Genomic DNA, 20,633 nt, shown 5'->3' with positions numbered 1-20,633 from the left:
AGCTCCATAGGCTTTGAGGTTAACCAGTCCTTAAAGTACTTGGAGGAACAGCTCCAGGACAACCCTAAGATGTGCCATTAGCACAAGGTTGGATACCCCTACCATCCCCAAAGGACGAGGTCTAGAGAAAAACAGCTCTGCCCAGCTTGCCCTTACCCTACTGAGATGTCTCAAAATTTTTTGTGTCAAGAAAGAGTTAGATGCCTTTGAAGGCCTCCCAGAAGGGCAGTTTATTAGACCTTAGACTTCTGTGTTAGGCAAATGGATTTTCTTAAAGTCAAAGGCACTTACCTCTGCCGATTGAATATAATGGAGAAGTGGGTCACTTGGATTTGGAGCGTGGCTTTTTCAAGTACCTGAAGCTTAGATGCAGGTCCTGTGCGTAAATTAGACAGGCTGCAGGTGCACTGCTGAGAGGCCGAAAGACAATTCCTTCCACCCTTGCCACTACGAGAAAAACCTACATCAGACGTTTGTTATTGGTTGTGTGCTCTTCTGTACCATTAAGTGTTCATAGACTCAGATCAAGTCTACTGCTTCAACAGTCTTCAGTAACACTGACAAAAATCTGCATAATGAAAACCGACCACCACCTTTTATTTAAAAACAAAAAAAAAAAAATCAAAACTTTTAGCAATTTCACTGAAGAAAAATGGCTTTCCTCTACACAAAACTCTGCTTAAGATCCTGAAAGTGCCAACTATGAGCAGGAAACAAGCTTACTGTGGAAAGCAATCAGGTCTTTGCATATTTTAAAATTATTTCATGTGCAAGTCAACTCATACACTACACTCTAGGGATGCAGTCTGAGGCACCAGAAGCCGAGATAACATTTTGGAGTTCACCGCAGGATAAGACTGTCACAACTTCAATGATAAATTAAAACTGGCAACAAAGGAGACCAATGCTGATCTCTGAATTGTGAAATTACTCCGGATACTCCCTCTCATTAATAGCAAAAGACATAATCTTTAACATGGTCTTAGGCTGCTTTCCCCAGCAGTATCACCTCTGCCCTATTTAAATTAAATCTCAGCTAATCATCAAGCTCTCACCCAAGTCTTTTTGTTGATCAGGCGCTGAGAAAACCAGGACACTGGCACCATCTGGGTCAGATTATAAAGGAGATCTAGAGCTATGTGCCATCAGCACAGGCACGGCATGATGTCTCACGCTGCCTGTATCCCCAGGTAGATTCACAAACTTATTACAAATCCATAGGATTTGTAAGCAACCACATTCATGTGGGAAAGCAGGATTTCCATGTGAGGACCCCTCAATTCAGGGAAAAAGGGAAAGAGCAGAACTGCATAAGTATTGCAAGCCCAGTGCATTAACCTTTTTAGTGAAGTCAGAAGAAAAGTCTTTTACCTTACAAGGATTAAGAGAGTAAATTACTTTTCACTTTACACATTTCTAGGGGCCGAAAATTCACCCCATAGTAAGTAAAATTTCTGAATTACAGTAATGGCTTGCAGATCCATAGGTGCCAAGGTGATGTGAGGATTTCCAAGAATACCAGAATTATCTTCTCTGTATCCTCTGGTAGCAGGGAAAGGTCAGAAGCGCAATCCCGGCATGATCAGGGCCACCAGCCACTGGTTTTAGCCCTACGCATTGCAACTGGGATTAGATTTCATAAATTACTAGAAAGCCCAGTATAATCCCTGGGTTTGGGAAAACTGTGGGCAAAATGAAGGGAACAAGCAAAAAAAAAAAAAAAAGAGCATTTCCACTCTGTTTTATTCCATCATTCCAATGGCTGACATGAGAAAAAATTGCTTCCTAACTGTTCAAATGTCAGAAAGAGAAAGAGAGAGAGAGAGAGAGATATAGAAGGTCTAAGTAAAATTTTAATAGTGCAGGTGATGAGGAAAGGTAAAAAAAAAAAAGACATAGATCCCAGCTGATTTGACTATCCTAGAATTTTACTATAGAAATCCAACTTTAAAAAAAATGTTGAAGATTGTAATAAATTATTTAGTCCTTTATTTAATTGTCTAGAAGTTACTGAATGTAAATTTAGCAGAGAAGAAAGGAGTTATTCTAGATCCATAAGAATTGGTGCTTGAGGTGAAAGCTTCCTTTGAAGAAATTCTTCAATTAGGACAGAAAGACTATCTTAACCTTAGGGGAGCAAGACGAAAAGAACAAAGTGAGAAACCAGGAGGAGTCAGGTGTGGTTTTCTATCATTTCCAAGAGGGGAGAAGTGAGAAAGACAAACTAGACAGCAAAATGTCACCAAGAGCGTGGCCTAAAGCGGTGAAACATAAGGACAAAAGTAAACAGTTTTTTTGAGTAAGAACTTTGTCTGGATAGAGTTCAATTGCCAGTTTTTCTTCGATCTTAATCAGATTGTTTGTTGGAGAACCGAGGAGCTGACTCTGCTGTTCTCGCCTGCAGTTATTCTAACTGGACACATTGTCCTCACTTCTCAGTTTTCAGCCTCCAAGTTCTCCGTGTCTTTTCTACTGACCTTTCGAGTTCTGCATTTAAGCAAAATGTTTATTCTGCCTATGAAAGAGGCAGCGCTCTGGATCTCACCTGCCCAATTCAAATAGATTTCAGTAGAACTTTACTGGAAATCAAGAGTAAAATTTTATATATTATGAGATTTTTTCACATGTGCAAAGCTTCCAATAGTCACTGGCACTACAAAGTAATATATGGAAGCTATTCATAACAGGACATGTAATCAAAGATTCATGGAAAATAAGCCTGGAAGGGATTTGTTTTAGCCTATTTCACTATCCCAGACAACAGCAACACACAAAAGAATCAGCACTCATAAATTCAAGTCATTTTGAAGTCATTAGTTCACTAATCCTTCTAGCAATCTCCCATTTACTTAAGGGGTATTAAATGGAACTGGCTAGGAGTTTCTCAACAACGTGGCTTTACATTTGAAAGAGTTTTTGTTGACAGAAAAAAAAAATTTAGACATTTTTCAAAACTATGAACTTTTTGACCTCAAAATAAGAAAACATGGGACCACTTACTTCCTCCGCTCTGGAATAACCAGTATCTTTCCAGTTAGGATGCCCAGGCAGGACAAGAGACCCAGCATGGAGCCCAGCTGTACACATTGCGGGTCAGGATAGCAAGCCTCAGTCGGTGTATTACAGAATTAGCCAATTGTTTTGGGTCACCATGCATATAATTATTAGACCTCTAACTAGACCCATGGAGAGATGGAGTAGCCCAAAGCATGCTCTTTACCTTTCTGTCCCCATGAAAAAATATCTTGGCTGCGTCACTGTGGTGGGTTGACCCTGGCTGGAGGCCAGGTGCCCACCAAAGCTGCTCTATCACTCCCCCTCCTCAGCTGGACAGAGGAGAGAAAAATATAACGAAAGGCTCGTGGGTCGAGATAAGGACAGGGAGAGATCACTGAGCAATTACTGTCACAGGCAAAACAGACCTGACTTGGGGAAAATTGATTTAATTTCTTGCCAATCAAATCAGAGTAAGGTAACGAGAAATAAAATGAGAAATAAAATGAAATCTTAAAAACACCTTCCCCCCCACCCCTCCCTTCTTCCTAGGCTTAACTTTACTCCTGATTTTCTCTACCTCCTCCTCTGCACCAGTGCAGGGACACAGGGAACGGGGGTTGTGGTCAGTTCATCACACGTTGTCTCTGCCGCTACTTCCTCCTCCGGGGGAGGACTCCTCACACTCTTCCCCTGCTCCAGTGTGGGGTCCCTCCCATGGCAGACAGTCCTCCATGAACTTCTCCAATGTGAGTCCTTCCCATGGCTGCAGTTCTTCATGAACTGCTCCAGCATGGTCTCTTCCATGGGGTGCAGACCTTCAGGAGCAGACTGCTCCAGCATGGGTCCCCCACGGGGTCACAAGTCCTGCCAGCAAACCTGCTCTTGCGTGGGCTTCCCACGGGGTCACAGCCTCCTTCAGGTGCATCCACCTGCTCCGGTGCAGGGTCCTCCATGGGCTGTGAGTGGATATCTGCTCCACCATCAACATCCATATGCTGCAGGGGGACAGCCTGCCTCACCATGGTCTTCTCCAGGGGCTGCAGGGGAATCTCTGCTCCAGAGCCTGGAGCTCCTCCACTTCCTCCTTCACTGACCTGCTGTCTGCAGAGTTGTTCCTCTCGCATCTCACTCCTCTCTCCACTGCTGTTTCCGCAGGTTCCCCCCCCCCCCCACACACACACTTCTTAAATTCATTACCCCAGAGGCGTTACCACCATGGCTGATGGCCTTGTCCAGTGGCAGGTCCATCTTGGAGCCGGCTGGCATTGGCTCTGTCAGACACAGGGGAAGCTTCTAGCAGCTTCTCACAGAAGCCACCTCCATAGCCCCCCACTACCAAAACCTTGCCATGCAAACCCAATACAATTATAAAGACGGACAACAAAATATTTTAGTTGTGAAAGTGTCTTGTGGGGCATTTCCTATTCAGCATCTGTTTCTTGTTTGGCACACCACCATTACAAAGTAACATTACATTTGGGGAAACTGAGGCACTGACCATGCAGCAGGGTTGGGACTAAGCTCCTGGAATCCTCCAGTCCTGGGCTGAACAATCCAGCCCATGCTGCTTCCCTGCGGGGTTTATGGTCTTGCCAGACTACAGCTTGTTTGAGATCTTCAGGACACAAAAGCAGCAATCTGAAAACGCAGGCTCTTCTGCATCTCAGCTATCCATTGAAAAATCTGGGATTATACCACAATTATCGGAGGCTCGTCTAAAAATAGGCAGCCTATATAGGATATTCTTCAACAAATACCATTCGCAGATAATTTTACTATCGAATGTCCTAGCCAGAAACCCCCATCTGAAAGTTTTTTAGGTATTAAGATTGATTTCATGATAAATCAAGGATGATTAATGGTACCTTCCTGTATTCACCTACCTATTACATGAAAGCACGATGGCCTCAGTAGCACTGCAGCACGCCTTCACACCAGCCTCTTGGGGATGGGGAAGACAATCCAGATGTTGCACGCTTTTGGAACTGAGCCATGTTACAGTCAAGGAGCTGATATCTCCCTTTAAGAATTGAAAAAAGAAAGTTAGATGAGATAATTAATATCTGGCTTCTGTTTTTAGACACTGATAATCTTTTAACGCATTTCATTCTAAAATTCACTTAAAAAATGCAAAGAAAACCAAGTCATTCCTCTCTCCTTCCTGAGACACTGAACTGAGCCTTTGCTTGGACTCCTTTTCCTTGGGATCTGATGTGCACGTAACTGCTTTAGGACTATTTTGTCCAAGTCTAGAGATCGAGAGAGGAGTTGCTATTCACAAGGACTAACAAAAATCTCCTCCTACAGCCAAAGCAAATAGGTGATTCAAAGCACTGCAAGTTAGACCCTTCTTTCCACTACATAGATCAGTCTCCTTAGTTCAGCAAGGCCTCCATTGCTTGAGGACAGTGGTCAGATCAAGATGTTATAACTGGCTTGAGGGCTAAAGGCCCACAGAAAACCCAGTAAAAACATCATATACATCATAATGACAAGAGGCTTCTTGCTCTGTTTTTTTGCCACAAGAACACTAGTACTTATCATAGAATCATAAATATCTCAAGTTGGAGATATGACCCATAAGGATCATTGAGTCCAACTCCCTGCTCCTCGCAGGACTACCTAAAACTAAACCACGTGACTAGGAGCATCACCCAGAACTCCCGCTCTGAACTTTTGAGAGGAATTCCAATTATTTGAATACTATTTCCAATATTTGGGTTTGTCTTCCCCTTCTGAACTGTTTCAAAGATACTAAAGTGTTTCAGAAACCTATTTAGGATGGCTCTGATCGGGAAAAATCAAGGCAGATCGAGCTGGAGATGAGAGTCATGAACCAGAAATCAAAGGGGATCCTTCTGGAGGGTAAAGCAGCACATGCAAAGCTTTACTATAGCGTTGATTTGGGAATTATAACTAGGAGCTAAAATCTTGGTGAAAATAAACAGTGAATGGAGGTATAAATATTACAATAAATGAACCAAACTATTATAAGGGTGGGTGTGATGCGAAAGATCTGTGCATTTCCTTGAGACTGCAAATGCCAACCCTCTTCTCCAGGTAAACAGAAAATATTCCAAATGCCTTACAAGGCTTGCTCATCTCCCAGGTGGTGGTGCCTCACACTCTTTCTCCTGCCCTGCCACAAAGGAGAATACCTTGTTGCTTCCAGGCATTTTCTGAGAAAGCCCAACATGCACAGAGCTCTCTCCACAACTCAAAGAGCACAGAGAAACTGCAGTTATCCATTCAGAAAAATTACATTCCTTTCTAGCCTACCTACTGTAGAAGACAGATGCAGGAACAAGCTACAGCTGTAGGATTTTTGAGGCTGAAACGAGCAGGACACAGGCCCCTGGGTCCCAGCTGTTGGTGCTTAGTCTGCTACTCAGCAAGGTGAGAGGCTTTGGCACCATCTCCTGGCACCTCCTGCCCTCCCCCCCAGCCTCCTTTAAAAAAAAAAAAAAAAAAGCGCCAAAAGTTAGATGTCTGCAGTGAAGCAAGTGTTGTGAATCCTTGTGCTGTTTATATTTGACCAGATGAGTAATGGTCATTTGTTGGTGTAACAACTGGAATCTGTTAAGAACGTTAGAGAAACAGCAAAATATGAAAATAAATTTGACTAATAACAGGATGCTGCTACTTAGTAGAAATTTTTCACAAGGCAGAACTTTCCTCTTTACGTGATTTGTTTTTCTAAATAGCTTCAGACAATGCATGCGTTAATATTATTTTCAGGATAGGTTGCCAAGAATGCAAAGCATTCAAAGAATTGTTTTCTAGAGAGAGAGAATTTGTATTTTGAAAGAGAAAGGGGGTTTCTCATCGCTTTAATACATCCTGCACTTGCACCATCTCTGCACGATTAACACCACCATCAGCTCTGCAGAGTGCTCAGTGTGTAAAAGAGAACGTCACTGAAACAGTAGAAGTAGTGTATTAGTTTTGTGTCAGAGAAGACACCTAGTGACTGAACGTCTCATGTCACGGTAGCAGTTTCTGTTCCAGATACACAGCTGGCTCATTTGGCACCGTTGGGTAAGCTGCTTACCTTCCTCATCCATCGATAGCCCACATGCAAGTCATGGCCTAGGATCACCAGGATCCCCCCCAAAAAAATAGTTTCTGCCTTCCCACTTTCCCCATTGATTTTTTTATCAGTGAGTTATCCAGAAATCTTGAAAGTTAGCTTGCAAAGTAGAGCCGTCAAAACTCAAAGCGTATTCTCTCCTTTTCCCTAAAGGAGACCCAGCAATGCATGAGGCACCTACAACAGAAAATAGAAATGTTGAGCTGCAGAACAGCTGACGTGGAAGAACAAGGTTAAAGACAGTCAACACAGACCTTCGCTCTAAGCTGCTGGCTCTTGAAACAGACACAAATCAGAGGGAAATCTTCTGCCAAGTCAAATGACTGGGGAATAGGCACACAGTATCATCTGCAAATCCGGATTATACAGAATCACGGAAGAATGAACAAAAAGAGCAAGTTAAAGAAAACCCTGTAGTCAGACAGTGGTGTTCTTACCCCAAACCTTGCTCTCCGTTTGCATGCTGAACAATTGTGATGAGTTGCAGATATCTTAAACGCCAAGTTAAAAATTTGTGATATTGAAAAGAAATAATTATTTATTTTATTTCTGAGCCTTTAAGGATTTTCTCATCTCATTTTTCAACATAAGAGCTATGAATGGAATCCTTGAAGAAAAATAAATCTTGAGATACAACCAAGCAGGCCAGTTCAATACACCACCAGCAGGAAAGTTCCCAAACCTATAGCACACCAAAAAAATCCAACATATAAACAAAAAAAGAGATTTTTTTGAAAATCAGTCTATCATAATCTTATGCAAGTTGGAGCATTTGTAAAACAGTCTAACCAAAGGATTTAAAATAGCAAATTTTTACAACAAATTTCTGTGAACCAACGTTTCACTTATTGTAGCAGAAGATTTTACGAGGTTAGGTATCTTCAGCAAAGCAAAAAATGAGTTAGTTAAGGGAAGAGGAAAAAAGACTGAAAGAGTAAAGTGTGTCTGCAGTTGAAACCTGAAAAAAAAACAAATTCCCAAAGATGCATTAAAAGAGAAATGAAAAAGTTTGACCAACTCTAGCATAGGAAAGGTATGAATTTACAGATATAGAATGCAATAGAGTCAATCAGATGAAGTTGTTTTAATTAACCTTGGAACAAAATGATTAAAATTGCCTACCTCTCATAAGATAAAATTGTTTAAGAGCTACAGATAAAAATCATTATGGGCATATCATAGAGCTAAATTACAAAACAGTGTGTAAAATATTACTATAATAACATGTAAACATTACCTCTTGCCTTAACAAAACAATAGAGTGGATTTACAGTGGCAATTCATAGTTCCTCAGTAAAATCTGGATAAAGGGTCCTTCCTAGTCTATGATACTATCTTGTACGAGAAGGGAAAAGGAGTTGCCTGTTCTCTTTCATTTGTTTTTAGGGTTTTGATGTTTTGTGGGTCATGATTTCAACTCCCCACAATCACAAGGGCTAGGGATGGTCCCACCACCACCACTTCCCACCAATAAAGCAAATAAGGATTTCATTATAGTCGACCAAGAAAAAATAAAGTAGCAAGAGGTAATATCATTTACTTCCTGCTTCTATTAGCAGAACTAGTTGCAGAGGTTTCTTCTGTCAGAGCCGTTGATGCTCGTGTTTAAGGCCAAGCCTTACCAAAGCTCCCAGGCGTCACCGCTGCAGCCTGCTGGCATCCAGGATGCTGCCTCCAGATGAGCTCCTGATGCTCCAGCACTGTTTGACCATACTGCTCCCAACCAAGAACAAGATGACCGTTAAATTTTCTTCAGTGTTTCTTAAGTAATGAGACAGAGTTGAGAGCAAATCTTTAACAACAGCCTGTCAACAGTGCCGTACCTGCCTATTCCAAAAGTCTCAGTTTGTGAATCGCTCAGTCACCTCTCACTTGGAGAGAAAATCCCAGGCGGGAGAGTGCACAAGGCAGGCAAGGAGAGTGCCCAGAAAAGCAACCGTGCAGTAACATCTCCCCATCCGTCACGAAGCTGCTGCCTACCGCCAGCTGCAGCGCAGGCACAGGTCTGGGGGACCGAGGACACGGCCCAGGAGGGGCAGCTGGGGACCTGCATCCCCTCTGCCCCCTGCTCAGAACAGAAATTACCCCTTTTCCACTCAGCCGCTTTTTGAAAGATAATAGGGAAATGAAGCGGCATAACTTGCTTTTCTCAAGGAGTTTTCACTCCTTTCTCTTCAGCCCCTCTGGAGGTTAAGTTGGTTGGAGAGGCACGAGCCGTGCCCCCCTGCCCGCCCCAGCGGGGAGAGGAGAGGAGCCCACGCGCCCCGGCCCTGCGTGCCTGCAGGCACAGCACCCGGGCAGGGGCCAGCTTGGCAAGACGAGTTCTGAGCTCAGCTGCACTAAGCATTTGTTTGGGGAGCCCTAGCTGGGTTTTTGTTGTTTCCCCTGCTTTTAGAGCCCGGTCTTACCCTGTTTGGTGATCTCTCGCACACACTGTAGGCAAATCCACCGAAACACGGGCTGTTCCGAAAAAGGAGTGGGTTTGTTTCAGTCGTTCTATAGTAGTGATCTGCAAAACACTCATTGTTTGTCTCCATCTCTCTCTCTGCAATCCAGAAGATTCACTATTGATTATTTTGGCCACATACACCATATATGGTGGAATTACAGGGACAATCACAGAATTGCAATTCAGAAGAAGAAGAATAGACAACCTTGGCTCTCTAGGTTTTATTGGTTTTTAATGGGAATTTATAAGCAGCGTTCTGGACTATTTGCTAATTCTCTAGATAAAGTTGTTATTGCCAATATTATTCATTTATTCTAGGAATGAATTAATTTTGATTACTGAGAATCTCTCTACTTCACTTTTATGTATGTTGTCACGCATTCAGCACAGGAGGCTATTTTTCAGTCTGAAGCAGAGGGGAAAGTCCATATAGACGCCAATACACACCTTCCCTGGGAACGTAGTGCCAGAGTTGCAAGCAGCCCACTTCTCAAAGCATCTTGCAACTCTGCTTACAATGTAACCCTTTGATGTACTTCTACCCTTACTCACTGCATCCTCTGTAGAGAGGGAGACAGACCCCAGAACATGAATTGCTCAGTTTGGCCCCAAAAACCACTTTTCACACGTTCAAGAATAAGCAAAACTTTTTTCAAAAAAAATCAGTGGACTACACGTAGCATTTACAGAGAGCAGATTATGCTCCCTATTCCAAAAGGGCTGCTGAATGCTTTAGGTGGTCATTACTACAAAAATATTCCACATCAAAAGCCACCACATGGCTTGCCAGAATCCTTCTGCTCCGTTACAGTGTGGTAACCTGACATTTTGTTGCTTTGTCTGCTTCCCAGCATGACACATGCTAAATCAAAGCAATTAATTGTGCGTCTATTCATTTCTGCATTCAGCACTACACCCGCTCGCCTTTGCTTCCTCCTGCATTTAACAGCATAGGGTAAAGAGAGACACGTATGGCGTTTGGAAATATTTCTCCCATTGCACTACTTTGTATTTGCCATCTGTTTGCTTGCTTGGCATCGGGGAATTTTTCTCAAGGACAGTTTTGTACAAGCAGCTGCGTTAAGCTCTCTTGATAGTGCTTCAAGACAGAAATACAATATTCAAGCATGAGCTTTGCAATAAGGATCACTGCACTAAGTTAAAAGAGATTTTAATGGATGCCTTGAAGGCTGTAAAGCCAGAGAAATGTAAGAGATGTACCATTTCAGTGCATCTCTCCAGCGCAACCTGATGCCTTTCCTATCTCAAAACAGAAATTAGCAAGTTGTCTGGTTTAAGAGCATCAGTTCACAGAAGGAGTGGGAACCTACTGTACTTCTGTGCTGCTTTTTTCCCCAATAAACACAGAACAACTGCAGGGGTAAAAACAGCTACGTCTGTTCACGAACATAACCACTCCGTTTTCTGTTCCAGCTCATCCTTGCCACGTGGGAAGGAGGATACAACTTGCAGTGCCAGAACCTCCACAGCGCAGGGGAGGCCGACATCCGGGTGAGACACAGCATCCGCGGCAGTCCTTCCCGCCGCCTCCCCGCTGCTACGCTTCTGCGCTCGCGGCGGTTATAAACGTGTCATCAATAACATCCTTAACACGAGGGTTTTCATCAAGCTGCCTAACAGCTGGTAGCAAACAAGAAGTGTTATCTTTCTGATTAACTACAGATGCATCCTTGCTGTAGGAAGCACAACAGGCAGCATTTTGAAAAGCCGTATATCAAGATGTGTGATCAAAACAGTGTTGTCTGGCTATTCAAACAGAATATGAATCATTAAAGAAATTGGGAGAAAAATCAGTCATCTAAAATGTAACACTTGCCGGGCTCCAGCTGTAAATTTATTTAAGCCCAACTCTAAACATTGGAAAACTGCAGAGATGTTGTACTGGCTTGGTTCATCTCTAATTTCAACCCTTACTTCTGCATCACAGTAATTCCATGTATTAACTCTGCTATTCCCCATGTCAGGTTTGTTTTCCAGATAACATTAGAGCTGAAGGGCAGAAAGATCAGTTAACTTTTACAATTTTCACCAATCCTCAAAATTTATCTGTGTTTTGGCAAGGAAAAAGTCAGTTAAATACCTTTTCCCATCAACAAGATGTTTTCCCCTTTCTGTTTTAACTGTCTTGAACTGTCCTGGGACATATCCTCAGCTCTGATAAAGTGTCTGAACTCTAGAGGAAGGTCTATTCTATTCTGATCAGTGTCAAGTTTGGATTATTTATTTAAAAAGAAGCAGCTGCCAGCAAAATCTGTTCAGTGCCAAGAAAGTATAAATGGTAGCACCCTTAAAAACACAACCCCCCCCCGTACAACTGTATCTTTGATGAAAAAATAGAACAATTAGAAAACCCTTCCTCAAAGTTTATAATTATCTAAATGTAATTTAAGAAATATATATAAAATCACATTAAAAATTATGCATTTTTTCTAAACTGCTTCATTCAACAGGGAAATAAAATTGAAGCCAGAGCTTGTGCTCCTCCTTCAATAGGACATTAATGCCTTTTGGGAATTTGCATGCCTAGGGACAGATGAAGTACAGCAATATTTAAACCCTTTTATGGACAGATATTCATCTCCTGCTCCTTTGTTCTTGCTTGTACAGGTAGCCAAGGTGCTGTGGTGGTATTATTTTTCCAAAGTAATTGAATTCATGGACACTATCTTCTTTGTACTGAGAAAGAAAAGCAGCCAGATCACCTTCCTTCACGTGTATCACCATGCCACTATGTTTAACATTTGGTGGTGTGTTCTGAACTGGATACCTTGTGGGCAAAGTAAGTCTCTGTTTGCTTCATCACCCCGGGGTGTAAGTCGCCTGCTGCTGGAGGGGAATCGCATCACCATGCAAAGCAAATCTGTCACTGGGCTGTGCGATAGCACCTTTAAGGCTCATAGCCTTCCAGAACTGCTGAACAACTGTAGACCGCAGCAAAATTAAAAGCATGGTTAAAAGTTCAGGCCAAAAACATCTGAGCGTTAGGCCCTAGATTTTCCACTTAGCTGCCACAATCTGTCATATTTACTTCTCTTCAAACCACTTTTAGGCAGGATAACACTACTGAGTGGTACACAAGAGTGACCCCACATACAAGACCTACTGCAAAAGCAGATGTAGGATGAAATCATGACCCTAGTAAAGCCAGCGTCAATCGTGACAAATGAACTCAATGGCATTTTTACAAGTTTGACTCCCATATGCATCTATCTGACATTCTGCTTTAGAGCAAGATGCTTTACTTACATAATTGCTAATTAAAACACCAGTTTGTTTTGTTTTAAATGAGAATACATCTCATTCAAGTAGTAGAGCTACTAGTCAGCTCGAGCTGATCAATAGGGTCTTACATTTCATATTGAAATAGGAAAAACAGCAGCATCCTTTGCATTATTATATTTTGGGGTCAATATATTTCACAACAGTAGTCTCTAAATGACTTGGATCTTAGGAGGATGTTGTAATTGTCATCATCTCCCCTGTTGAGACGAGGAAGATATACAAATGCCAAGTGACCAGCCTGTGGCACTGTACCAGTAAGTCCAAACAGCAGAGAACTACTTCAGGGTCTCTCTCAATATGCACATTTTTCCATGTCTTCATAATGCCACAGGAAGCCTCTGGCTGTATCACTTGAAAAGAAAATCAGTTTTCTTTCTTTGAGCTATTAAAGGGAGTCACCTCAGTCCACTGTAATGTTTTGTAAAGCAACTTGTTGCAGGTGTTTTTCAGAACAAAACCAGAATTCACGGTTGTTGGCACTTACAGACAGCACAAAAATCAAAGTAAATCACTGTTATAGGTAGAAGCAGAGATCAAGGATTTCATAGCAATTACAAGCTATTTCTACAGAGGTGTAAACAAATTAGCGGAGGTTTGTGCTTTCAATTGTGTTTGAACATATTGCCCACACTTTGCACTAGTTTTGCACTATCATAATTAACAGACTGGAAAAATAAGTAGCTAAGTAATTAATCAGTAATTAATTAATGAGTAGAAAAAAAAAATCGGTGAGACCATCTTGTAGTTGTCAAACACTGCCATCAAATCCATGAACATACAGCAGATATAGTAGTACTGCTACTTCTCAATAGTCTGTAAGGTACAGAGGGAAATTCATTTGCTCTAGAATTAGTATTTATTAAGTGCAGCTAATTAGAGTGGCAAGATATTATCTAGGGTGAAATTCGGGAAACCTGCGTCTAGCAGAAGAGCCACTGGAAAAAAAAAAAAAAAAAGAGAGCAGAGCTCAAACACAGCCACCCAAGGCTAGTTTAATTCAGAGTAAAGCCCTTACTACTGCATCAGGGAGCAGGAAAGTGAGTGCCTCCCAGAGCCCTAAGCTGTGCTACCAGCAGCAGTCACCCACAGCAGCGTCTAAAGCTTACAGCGATAATGGAGACACTCACGCGAATAACATTTGGGAGAGGAACAAAAAGCAATAGCCTGTAAGCTACAGAATCAAAAAGGAAGGTGGAGAAAATTAAAAACATGGGATGAAAATACAATATTCAGCATGAGAAAAACTCTGTAAGAAGTATCATTCAGTTTGTCAGTTGTCCCGAGGACAGCATCTCTTCACATCAGGAATGTCTTTAGCAAAGGATAAGCACAGAGGGAAGACTTACCATATGCAGGAGACATTGCCAACAATAATATCTGCTCTTACTTCTTAAGCAGTTGGTATATAAAATGTTTCCCTTGTTGGATTTTAATAGGTTTCTTTGGACCCACTTTGAATAGCTTTATCCATGTGCTCATGTATTCTTATTATGGACTGTCAGTCATCCCTTCTATGCGCAAATATCTGTGGTGGAAGAAATACCTCACTCAAGCACAATTGGTATGTATCTATTTTAATCTCAGTTTTAATGACCAGAAATCCTTCAAAATGCCGGAGAGGACAAAGTGAATGGTAGATAAATAGTGTCATTTGCAGAATTAAGCCAAGTAGAATTCAAATATAACAAAGCTGTCATGCAGAATAAGTTACTGGTATGGCTTAGTACAACTTAAAGGTAATGATGCTCAGAAATGCAGCAGAAACTCTGCAGTCCATAAGTCTCTTATTTTTGATCTCTTGCATGGAAAATGGACTCTGCTTAATCATGCCAAGTAGACTGATTAAAAAGTTATAAAAACTGACAGAGTCAGCTCCAAGACAGACCCACTGCTGGCCAAAGCTCAGCCCATCAGCAAAGCTGGGGGCGTCTCTGTGATATCATACTTAATAAAGTGCAAAAAATGCTGCACAGCAGCTGTGAGAAAGGAGTGAGAAAGTGCGAGAGAAACAGCCCTACAGAGCTCTGACAAGGTCAGAGCAGAAGGAGGGGAGGAGGGGCAGAGATTCCCCTGCAGCCCCTGGAGAAGACCATGGTGAGGCAGGCTGTCCCCCTGCAGCCCACGGAGGACCACAGTAGAACAGATATCCACCGTGCAGCCTGTGGAGGACCCCACGCTGCAGCAAGTGGACATGCCCTGAAGGAAGCTACAGCCCATGGAGAGCCCCACACAGAAACGGGCTCCTGGCAGGAGCTGCAGCCTGTGGAGAAGAGCCCACGCTGGAGCAGGTTTGCTGGCAGGACCTGCGACCCCACAGGGGACCCACACTGGAGCAATCTATTCCTGAAGGACTGTACCCCATGGAATGGACCAACACTGGAGTAGTTCTTCAAGAACTGCCGCCCACGGGAAGGACTCATGTTGGCACAGTTCTTGAAGAACTGCAGCCCAAGAGAAGGGCCCACATTGGAGCAGTTTGTGCAGGACTGTCTCCGTGGGACAGACCCCATGCTGGAGCCGGGGAAGAGCCTGAGGAGGAAGGACCGGCAGAGCCAAAGCAATACGGACTGACTGCAACCTCCATTCTCCATCCCGTTCTACCACTTGAAGGAAGGAGGTAGAAGAGTCAGCAGTGAACCTGGGAAGAAAGAAGAGCTATGGCAAAGGTGTTTTTAGTTGTATTTCTCACTATCCTTCTGTTATTAATTGGCAATGAATTAAATCAATCTTCCTGAAGTCAAGTCTGTTTTGCCTGTGACGGTAATTGGTAAGTTTTACCAATTACCCTTCCTGCCCTTATCTCAACCCACATATTTTTCATATTTTCTCCCACTACTCCACTGAGGAGGAGTGAGAGAGCAGGTGGGTGGGCACCCAGCAGCCAACCGAGGTTAACCCACCACACTGTGGTACAACTACAAAATGCAAAGTGACATACACAGACTCTTAGACAGGACAGAAGTTTTCCGACTTCTTGAAGCCTACTCCAGCAGCTGCTGTACCCAAAGAGCTGAGCCACATCAAAAGCTTCTTTCAACAAGACAAGGATTGATGTGAAATAAAGTTCATTTCACTTTTATCTTAGAGCCTATTCGTATTATTTGGGAGTTCAGATGTTTGCAGAGAGCTCAAAAACGCCTTTAGCAAATGGTTCTTCTCTGAGCTGAGACCATCCCCGCGGTTCAGGTTCACTGCCCTGTTTGAAATGCGCCCCAGCATGCTGGAGCGAGGGCACGCTCAACTGGCTGCAGAGAATCAGATGCACCAGCACAAGCCGTGGTTCTCAGTCCAAAATGCAGACAGCCTTCTGCAATTCCTTCTCCAGCTCATTTTTGCTTAATTTGTCCCCATCTTAACTCCTTTAATGCAAACGCCGACAAAATTCTCCTCGGACCCGGGATTTCCATATTCAGTTCAGACTTCTAAAGCTATTGACTGGAGCCTTCAGAGTTTTCTCAAGTTTCATACCAGTAATAAAGATAACGTTGTACCTGGCACGAGACTGTCTGAAAGATAGAACAACCCCTATTAAAATAAAAGAACTTTCATTTTGCCAACTAGGCCTATAAACTCATATTTTTAGAAATCTGACCCCTTAAAAGTTTTTTATAATTTCATAAGAGCATCATTTTAACTTAACCCTCACAATACATTCACAGGTTCAGAAAGGATCGTTTTCAAGAGTACTCAAACTTTCAAAACCAAGACTAGGTGTCATTGTCATATCCGATTTAGCTAGCACGAACCCTTGCTCAGCAAATACGCACGATCTTTCCTCCACAGATCCAGTTTCTGCTCACTATCGTGCACACACTCAGCGCAGCTGTGAAGCCATGCGGATTCCCATTTGGCTGCCTCATGTTCCAGTCCTCCTACATGGCCACACTGGTGATTCTCTTCATAAACTTCTACATTAAGGTAAGCAGTCTTCCAAGAGCTTTCTGACAAGGGGCAGGGGAAGAACTTTTTGGACAGTAGTCTTGATGAACTCACATGTAGGATGAGCATCAGCACTTATGTTCGTATTCAAATATATACATGCCAGTTAAGAAGGACAGATGCAGTAACATCTGCAAGAGACAGTTATTCAGTAATGACCTCCCCATTGCAGTTCATCTCTTCTACACTGCAAGTCAGGTACCACATTCAGGACTTAGGAGATCTGAATTTGCTCTGTTGAGCAACTTTGAGTCTTCCTCCCTCCTTGAAAAAAGAAACAAGGGGCTATGTCTTTGCATAATTTCAATCTTTTTTTAGCAGGGACTGCATACATAGAGCTTCTAGTGAAAAGGGCTTAAAATGTCTTTTGACATCAAGAAGTATTACAGTAATTCTAGTAAGGTAGTATCACCCACAGCAGTGAAAGTAATACAGTTCCCTTAACACAGTCTGAAGCAAATATGTACATCTGCATCAACAAACACCAGACGGCTCCATTTTACAGTTAAACTTAAGTAGTGTTTGGGGGGCACTAAATAAACCCAAGTATTTACTTGGTATTTTTCTTTTATAGACATACCGGAAAGCACCTTCAAGAACAGCTATAAAGGAAACGCCCGTCACAACAGAAATCAAGAACGGTTTCCATAAGGACTACTTTGCTGCTGCCAATGGATTCCTGAACAATAAGAAAGCACAATAAGTATAATATTTCCTATGATTTTTTTTTTCTAAAAAAAAAAATAAAGATGAAAAAAGACTGAATTACAAGCTTTAGTTTAAAACCTATTTGATTACATTTATCAGTTCTTTGTACCATACACTTATTATTAATGTACTGCTATTTAGGTTTTAACAAAACGAGTAGAATTACTTGTCCTGTCAGAGATCACCATCAGAACAAAGGCGGCCAAGATATTTCTCGTACGAAAAAGAAAACCTTTCTCATCTCTAACGCTGGCACAAAAACGCCTTATAAAACACTTGATGGATAAATCCATCAATGCCTTCAAAAGGTTAGGACTCTGTTCGGACTAATGCAGCGATCACTTTCTGTGCACGCGAGAGGTCTTGAGGCAAGGCTTCGCAGTGCGCCCAACATCCAGCTAAACTGCAGCCAAGGTCAGGAAGAGGAATGGGGAGACAAAGGTGAGAATCATACCTTTTCCATCACCATACCCCTTCTCTGCTTCTTCCTGACTGTTTCCCAAAGCACGCTCCCCTCCCACGGACACCAGCAAAGTACAGCCGTCCCTTTGGACCAGTGGGAGCCCTGAGAAGGGACGTAAAAGAGAGCAGAGCCCAGGTGCACCATCCCAGAGTCTGCAGACAGACATGCACCGTGCTCACTGACTCAAACACCACGAAGCCTGGCAGGAGCTTGCTATTTCAGAGGGCTGGTCTGGTAGGATCTGGGGCTGCCCAGGATGGCGTTTAGAAAACATGATATTACACAACGATATGGGGTTTTGAGCTCTAGTCAGAGCAAAGCAAGTCACTTTTGGTGTGCTAAATTAATACAGTTCTGACTAAATGGATTTTGAAAGAAATGGGAGCTCAGCAACTTAATGAAGATAAATCCTTTGAGTGTAAACACGCACAAAGTTAATCCTATACAAACACTGCTAATGTGAAACAAACTGGCATGCCAAGTATTAATAGACTAGAAGATGCAGAAAATCTTAAAAGTTAATTTAGCAATGAGCAAAGCACATTATACGGCAATTTCCATGCTAGGTGGTCTCTGACTGGAGAAACAGATGGGACTGAGGCACAATCCTCTGTAGGAAAGGCAAGGAGATATTTGCCATCTGCAGCTGTAAGGGCGTGTGTCTCAACAGCAAGTCACCATCATCTCTGCTTCAGTTAGTTGCGTTTACCTCTCACTTCACTCTTAAGTGAAGAGAACCCAAGGTTAGCTTTGGGGATCCACACCTCACCCTTTTCCCATTTAGCCCCCTTCAAAATTTCTACTAAAAGTGGACACGGCTTTTTTTTTTTTCCCCTCTCCCTTTTTCACAGTGAAGTAGTTCTGGTCTCTCCCAACCTTGTATGCATAAATTCTCTCCACAAAAGCACCTTTTGGAGTCACCCCAGCCCAGCAAGTCCCTCGGACTGAAGCAGCTCTGTAAAGGGACCACGTCCTCTCCCTCCCATCACCCCGCAGGGTCCCAGGGCAGGAAGGGGACAAACCATGTGCCCAGCCAGCACAGAGGGCCCACATGGAGAGACGACTGTCTCAAGTCCTGCTCCTCCAATTCTTCTCCACCTCCCAGGTCAGTTATCCCCTCTGGATGATTGGTCATCAGGGGGTCTTGGAGACTGCAGGTGCAAAGGCAGGAAGGTTTTTCCCAGGGAGCAGTGAAGGTGCAGAGCTCGCAGATAGGAAGGGAAGGGGCTAAGGAAGTGGTACAGGATGGGGGAAGAACAGATGGTTTTGTCTGGCAAATGCAAGAGGAGAAAGTGGCACAGAGAAGGGCATCTCAGGTTGGAGTTCAGTTTAAATTTGTGCTTGAAAGTCTTGTTGGATCCCATCTGTCTCCAGCCAGTTACTGCTCCGTTATGATGTGGACAAAACCCTTCTGCTCCAGCAGAAAACTGAGATCCCCACAATGCTGCAGCACAGGCTGTACATGCAAGCAACCTGCTGCTAAACTGCATCATCATCAACTGGCTAACAAAAATAACCACAATATTCAAACATTTTCGACAAGGCACCTAGCTGAACCATTCATCTAAGGCAGGCAACAAAAAATGGTTGTGTGGCCCAGTGTGGATTTTAGGCTGAGCAGAGTCCATAACCTTTTGATGGCAAAGCATGCATTTGACTATCAAGGTGGACAACGTCAGCATGCTAAGAATTAAAGTTTTCTACAGCAACCAAACCCACAGACATCATCTTTTGTTTTGTTGAAACCTCATTCAAAAGAAAAAGAAATAAATGCCTTACTTGAAACTCAAAGGGCTGGGGGGGGCGGTGGGGGGGGAAGTAAAAAACCAAGATGGTCTCACCTTGCAGATCCAGACTGGCCAGGAAGGCTGGAATCAGGTATGTTTTAAATCCTTCAGATCTGTCTTAACATCTTCAAAACGCTGCAGCTTTGAAGAAAGAGAAGCGTTGATTTTTAAACTGATTTTCCTGTAATACATAACACTGTAAATAAACAAATTTTACTATCAGGCTGTCTCCACTTCCCTTTATTTAAGGCATTGAATGGCTGGGAAGTAGTTATGCGAGACCACTTTTGTTGTGAAACTTTTTCAGAAAGCTCTTAGGACGTTCACCTCAGACCGAGAAACAACTTTACACACCAACTCCACGCACACCGATGTGACGCTCCCGTATTTTTTGTACAACTGTTGGCTGTGCTCTGCCCTCCTCATTGACTGGGCAGGTGGCACTTGTGAATATTACATCCACACAGGCAGACATACTAATTAAGTTGATAGGAAAGAGTTCTCTACAGCATGCAGACCAGCATGTTTACAGTTCCTATTTGAGATACCTTCCTTTGACAGGCTGAACATCCTGTCCTTCCAGGCAGTCCTGCTTCTTAACAGCAGCTCTACAGGCAACATAGACTCTCACCTTTGCTTCTCTGGGTTTTATTTCAGATGAAGAAGATGATGCAAGTACCTCATACTGAGTTTGCTTTCTCCAGGGGACAGAAAAAACACTTTCAGCCCAAACTTCAGTCTAAACAGACTTGTTAAAATCATCCTGCGTGATTTTGCTGCCTCCGTGTTCCCAGGCTCTCTTGTCTTGCAGATTTAGGCTGGTGAGATCCTTTTGATTCATCTATTATAAATGGGTAAAAAAAAAAAGGCAGTCTGGACTTTGAGAGGAAAATTTCC

General features: G+C 42.9%; 1 protein-coding gene across 3 annotated transcripts in view; it reads left to right on the top strand.

Moving 5' to 3' along the window:
- ELOVL2 (ELOVL fatty acid elongase 2) overlaps positions 1 to 20,633 on the top strand; it is a 54,897-nt gene extending 34,264 nt beyond the window's left edge. For 2 of the 3 annotated variants that reach the window (XM_054818068.1, XM_054818070.1), the window contains 5 exons: positions 10,971 to 11,048; positions 12,165 to 12,336; positions 14,276 to 14,400; positions 16,623 to 16,757; positions 17,353 to 19,958. In XM_054818068.1, the coding sequence (XP_054674043.1) occupies positions 10,971 to 11,048; positions 12,165 to 12,336; positions 14,276 to 14,400; positions 16,623 to 16,757; positions 17,353 to 17,481 (639 nt within the window). In that variant the 3' untranslated portion in view covers positions 17,482 to 19,958. Of the gene's footprint in view, positions 1 to 10,970; positions 11,049 to 12,164; positions 12,337 to 14,275; positions 14,401 to 16,622; positions 16,758 to 17,352; positions 19,959 to 20,393 lie in introns of those variants that run through there. The other variant, XM_054818069.1, reaches the window with a different exon arrangement.

This window comes from Grus americana, chromosome 2, assembly GCF_028858705.1.
Source record: "Grus americana isolate bGruAme1 chromosome 2, bGruAme1.mat, whole genome shotgun sequence".
Lineage (NCBI taxonomy): Eukaryota > Metazoa > Chordata > Aves > Gruiformes > Gruidae > Grus > Grus americana.
This window is presented reverse-complemented; position numbering and strand designations above follow the sequence as displayed.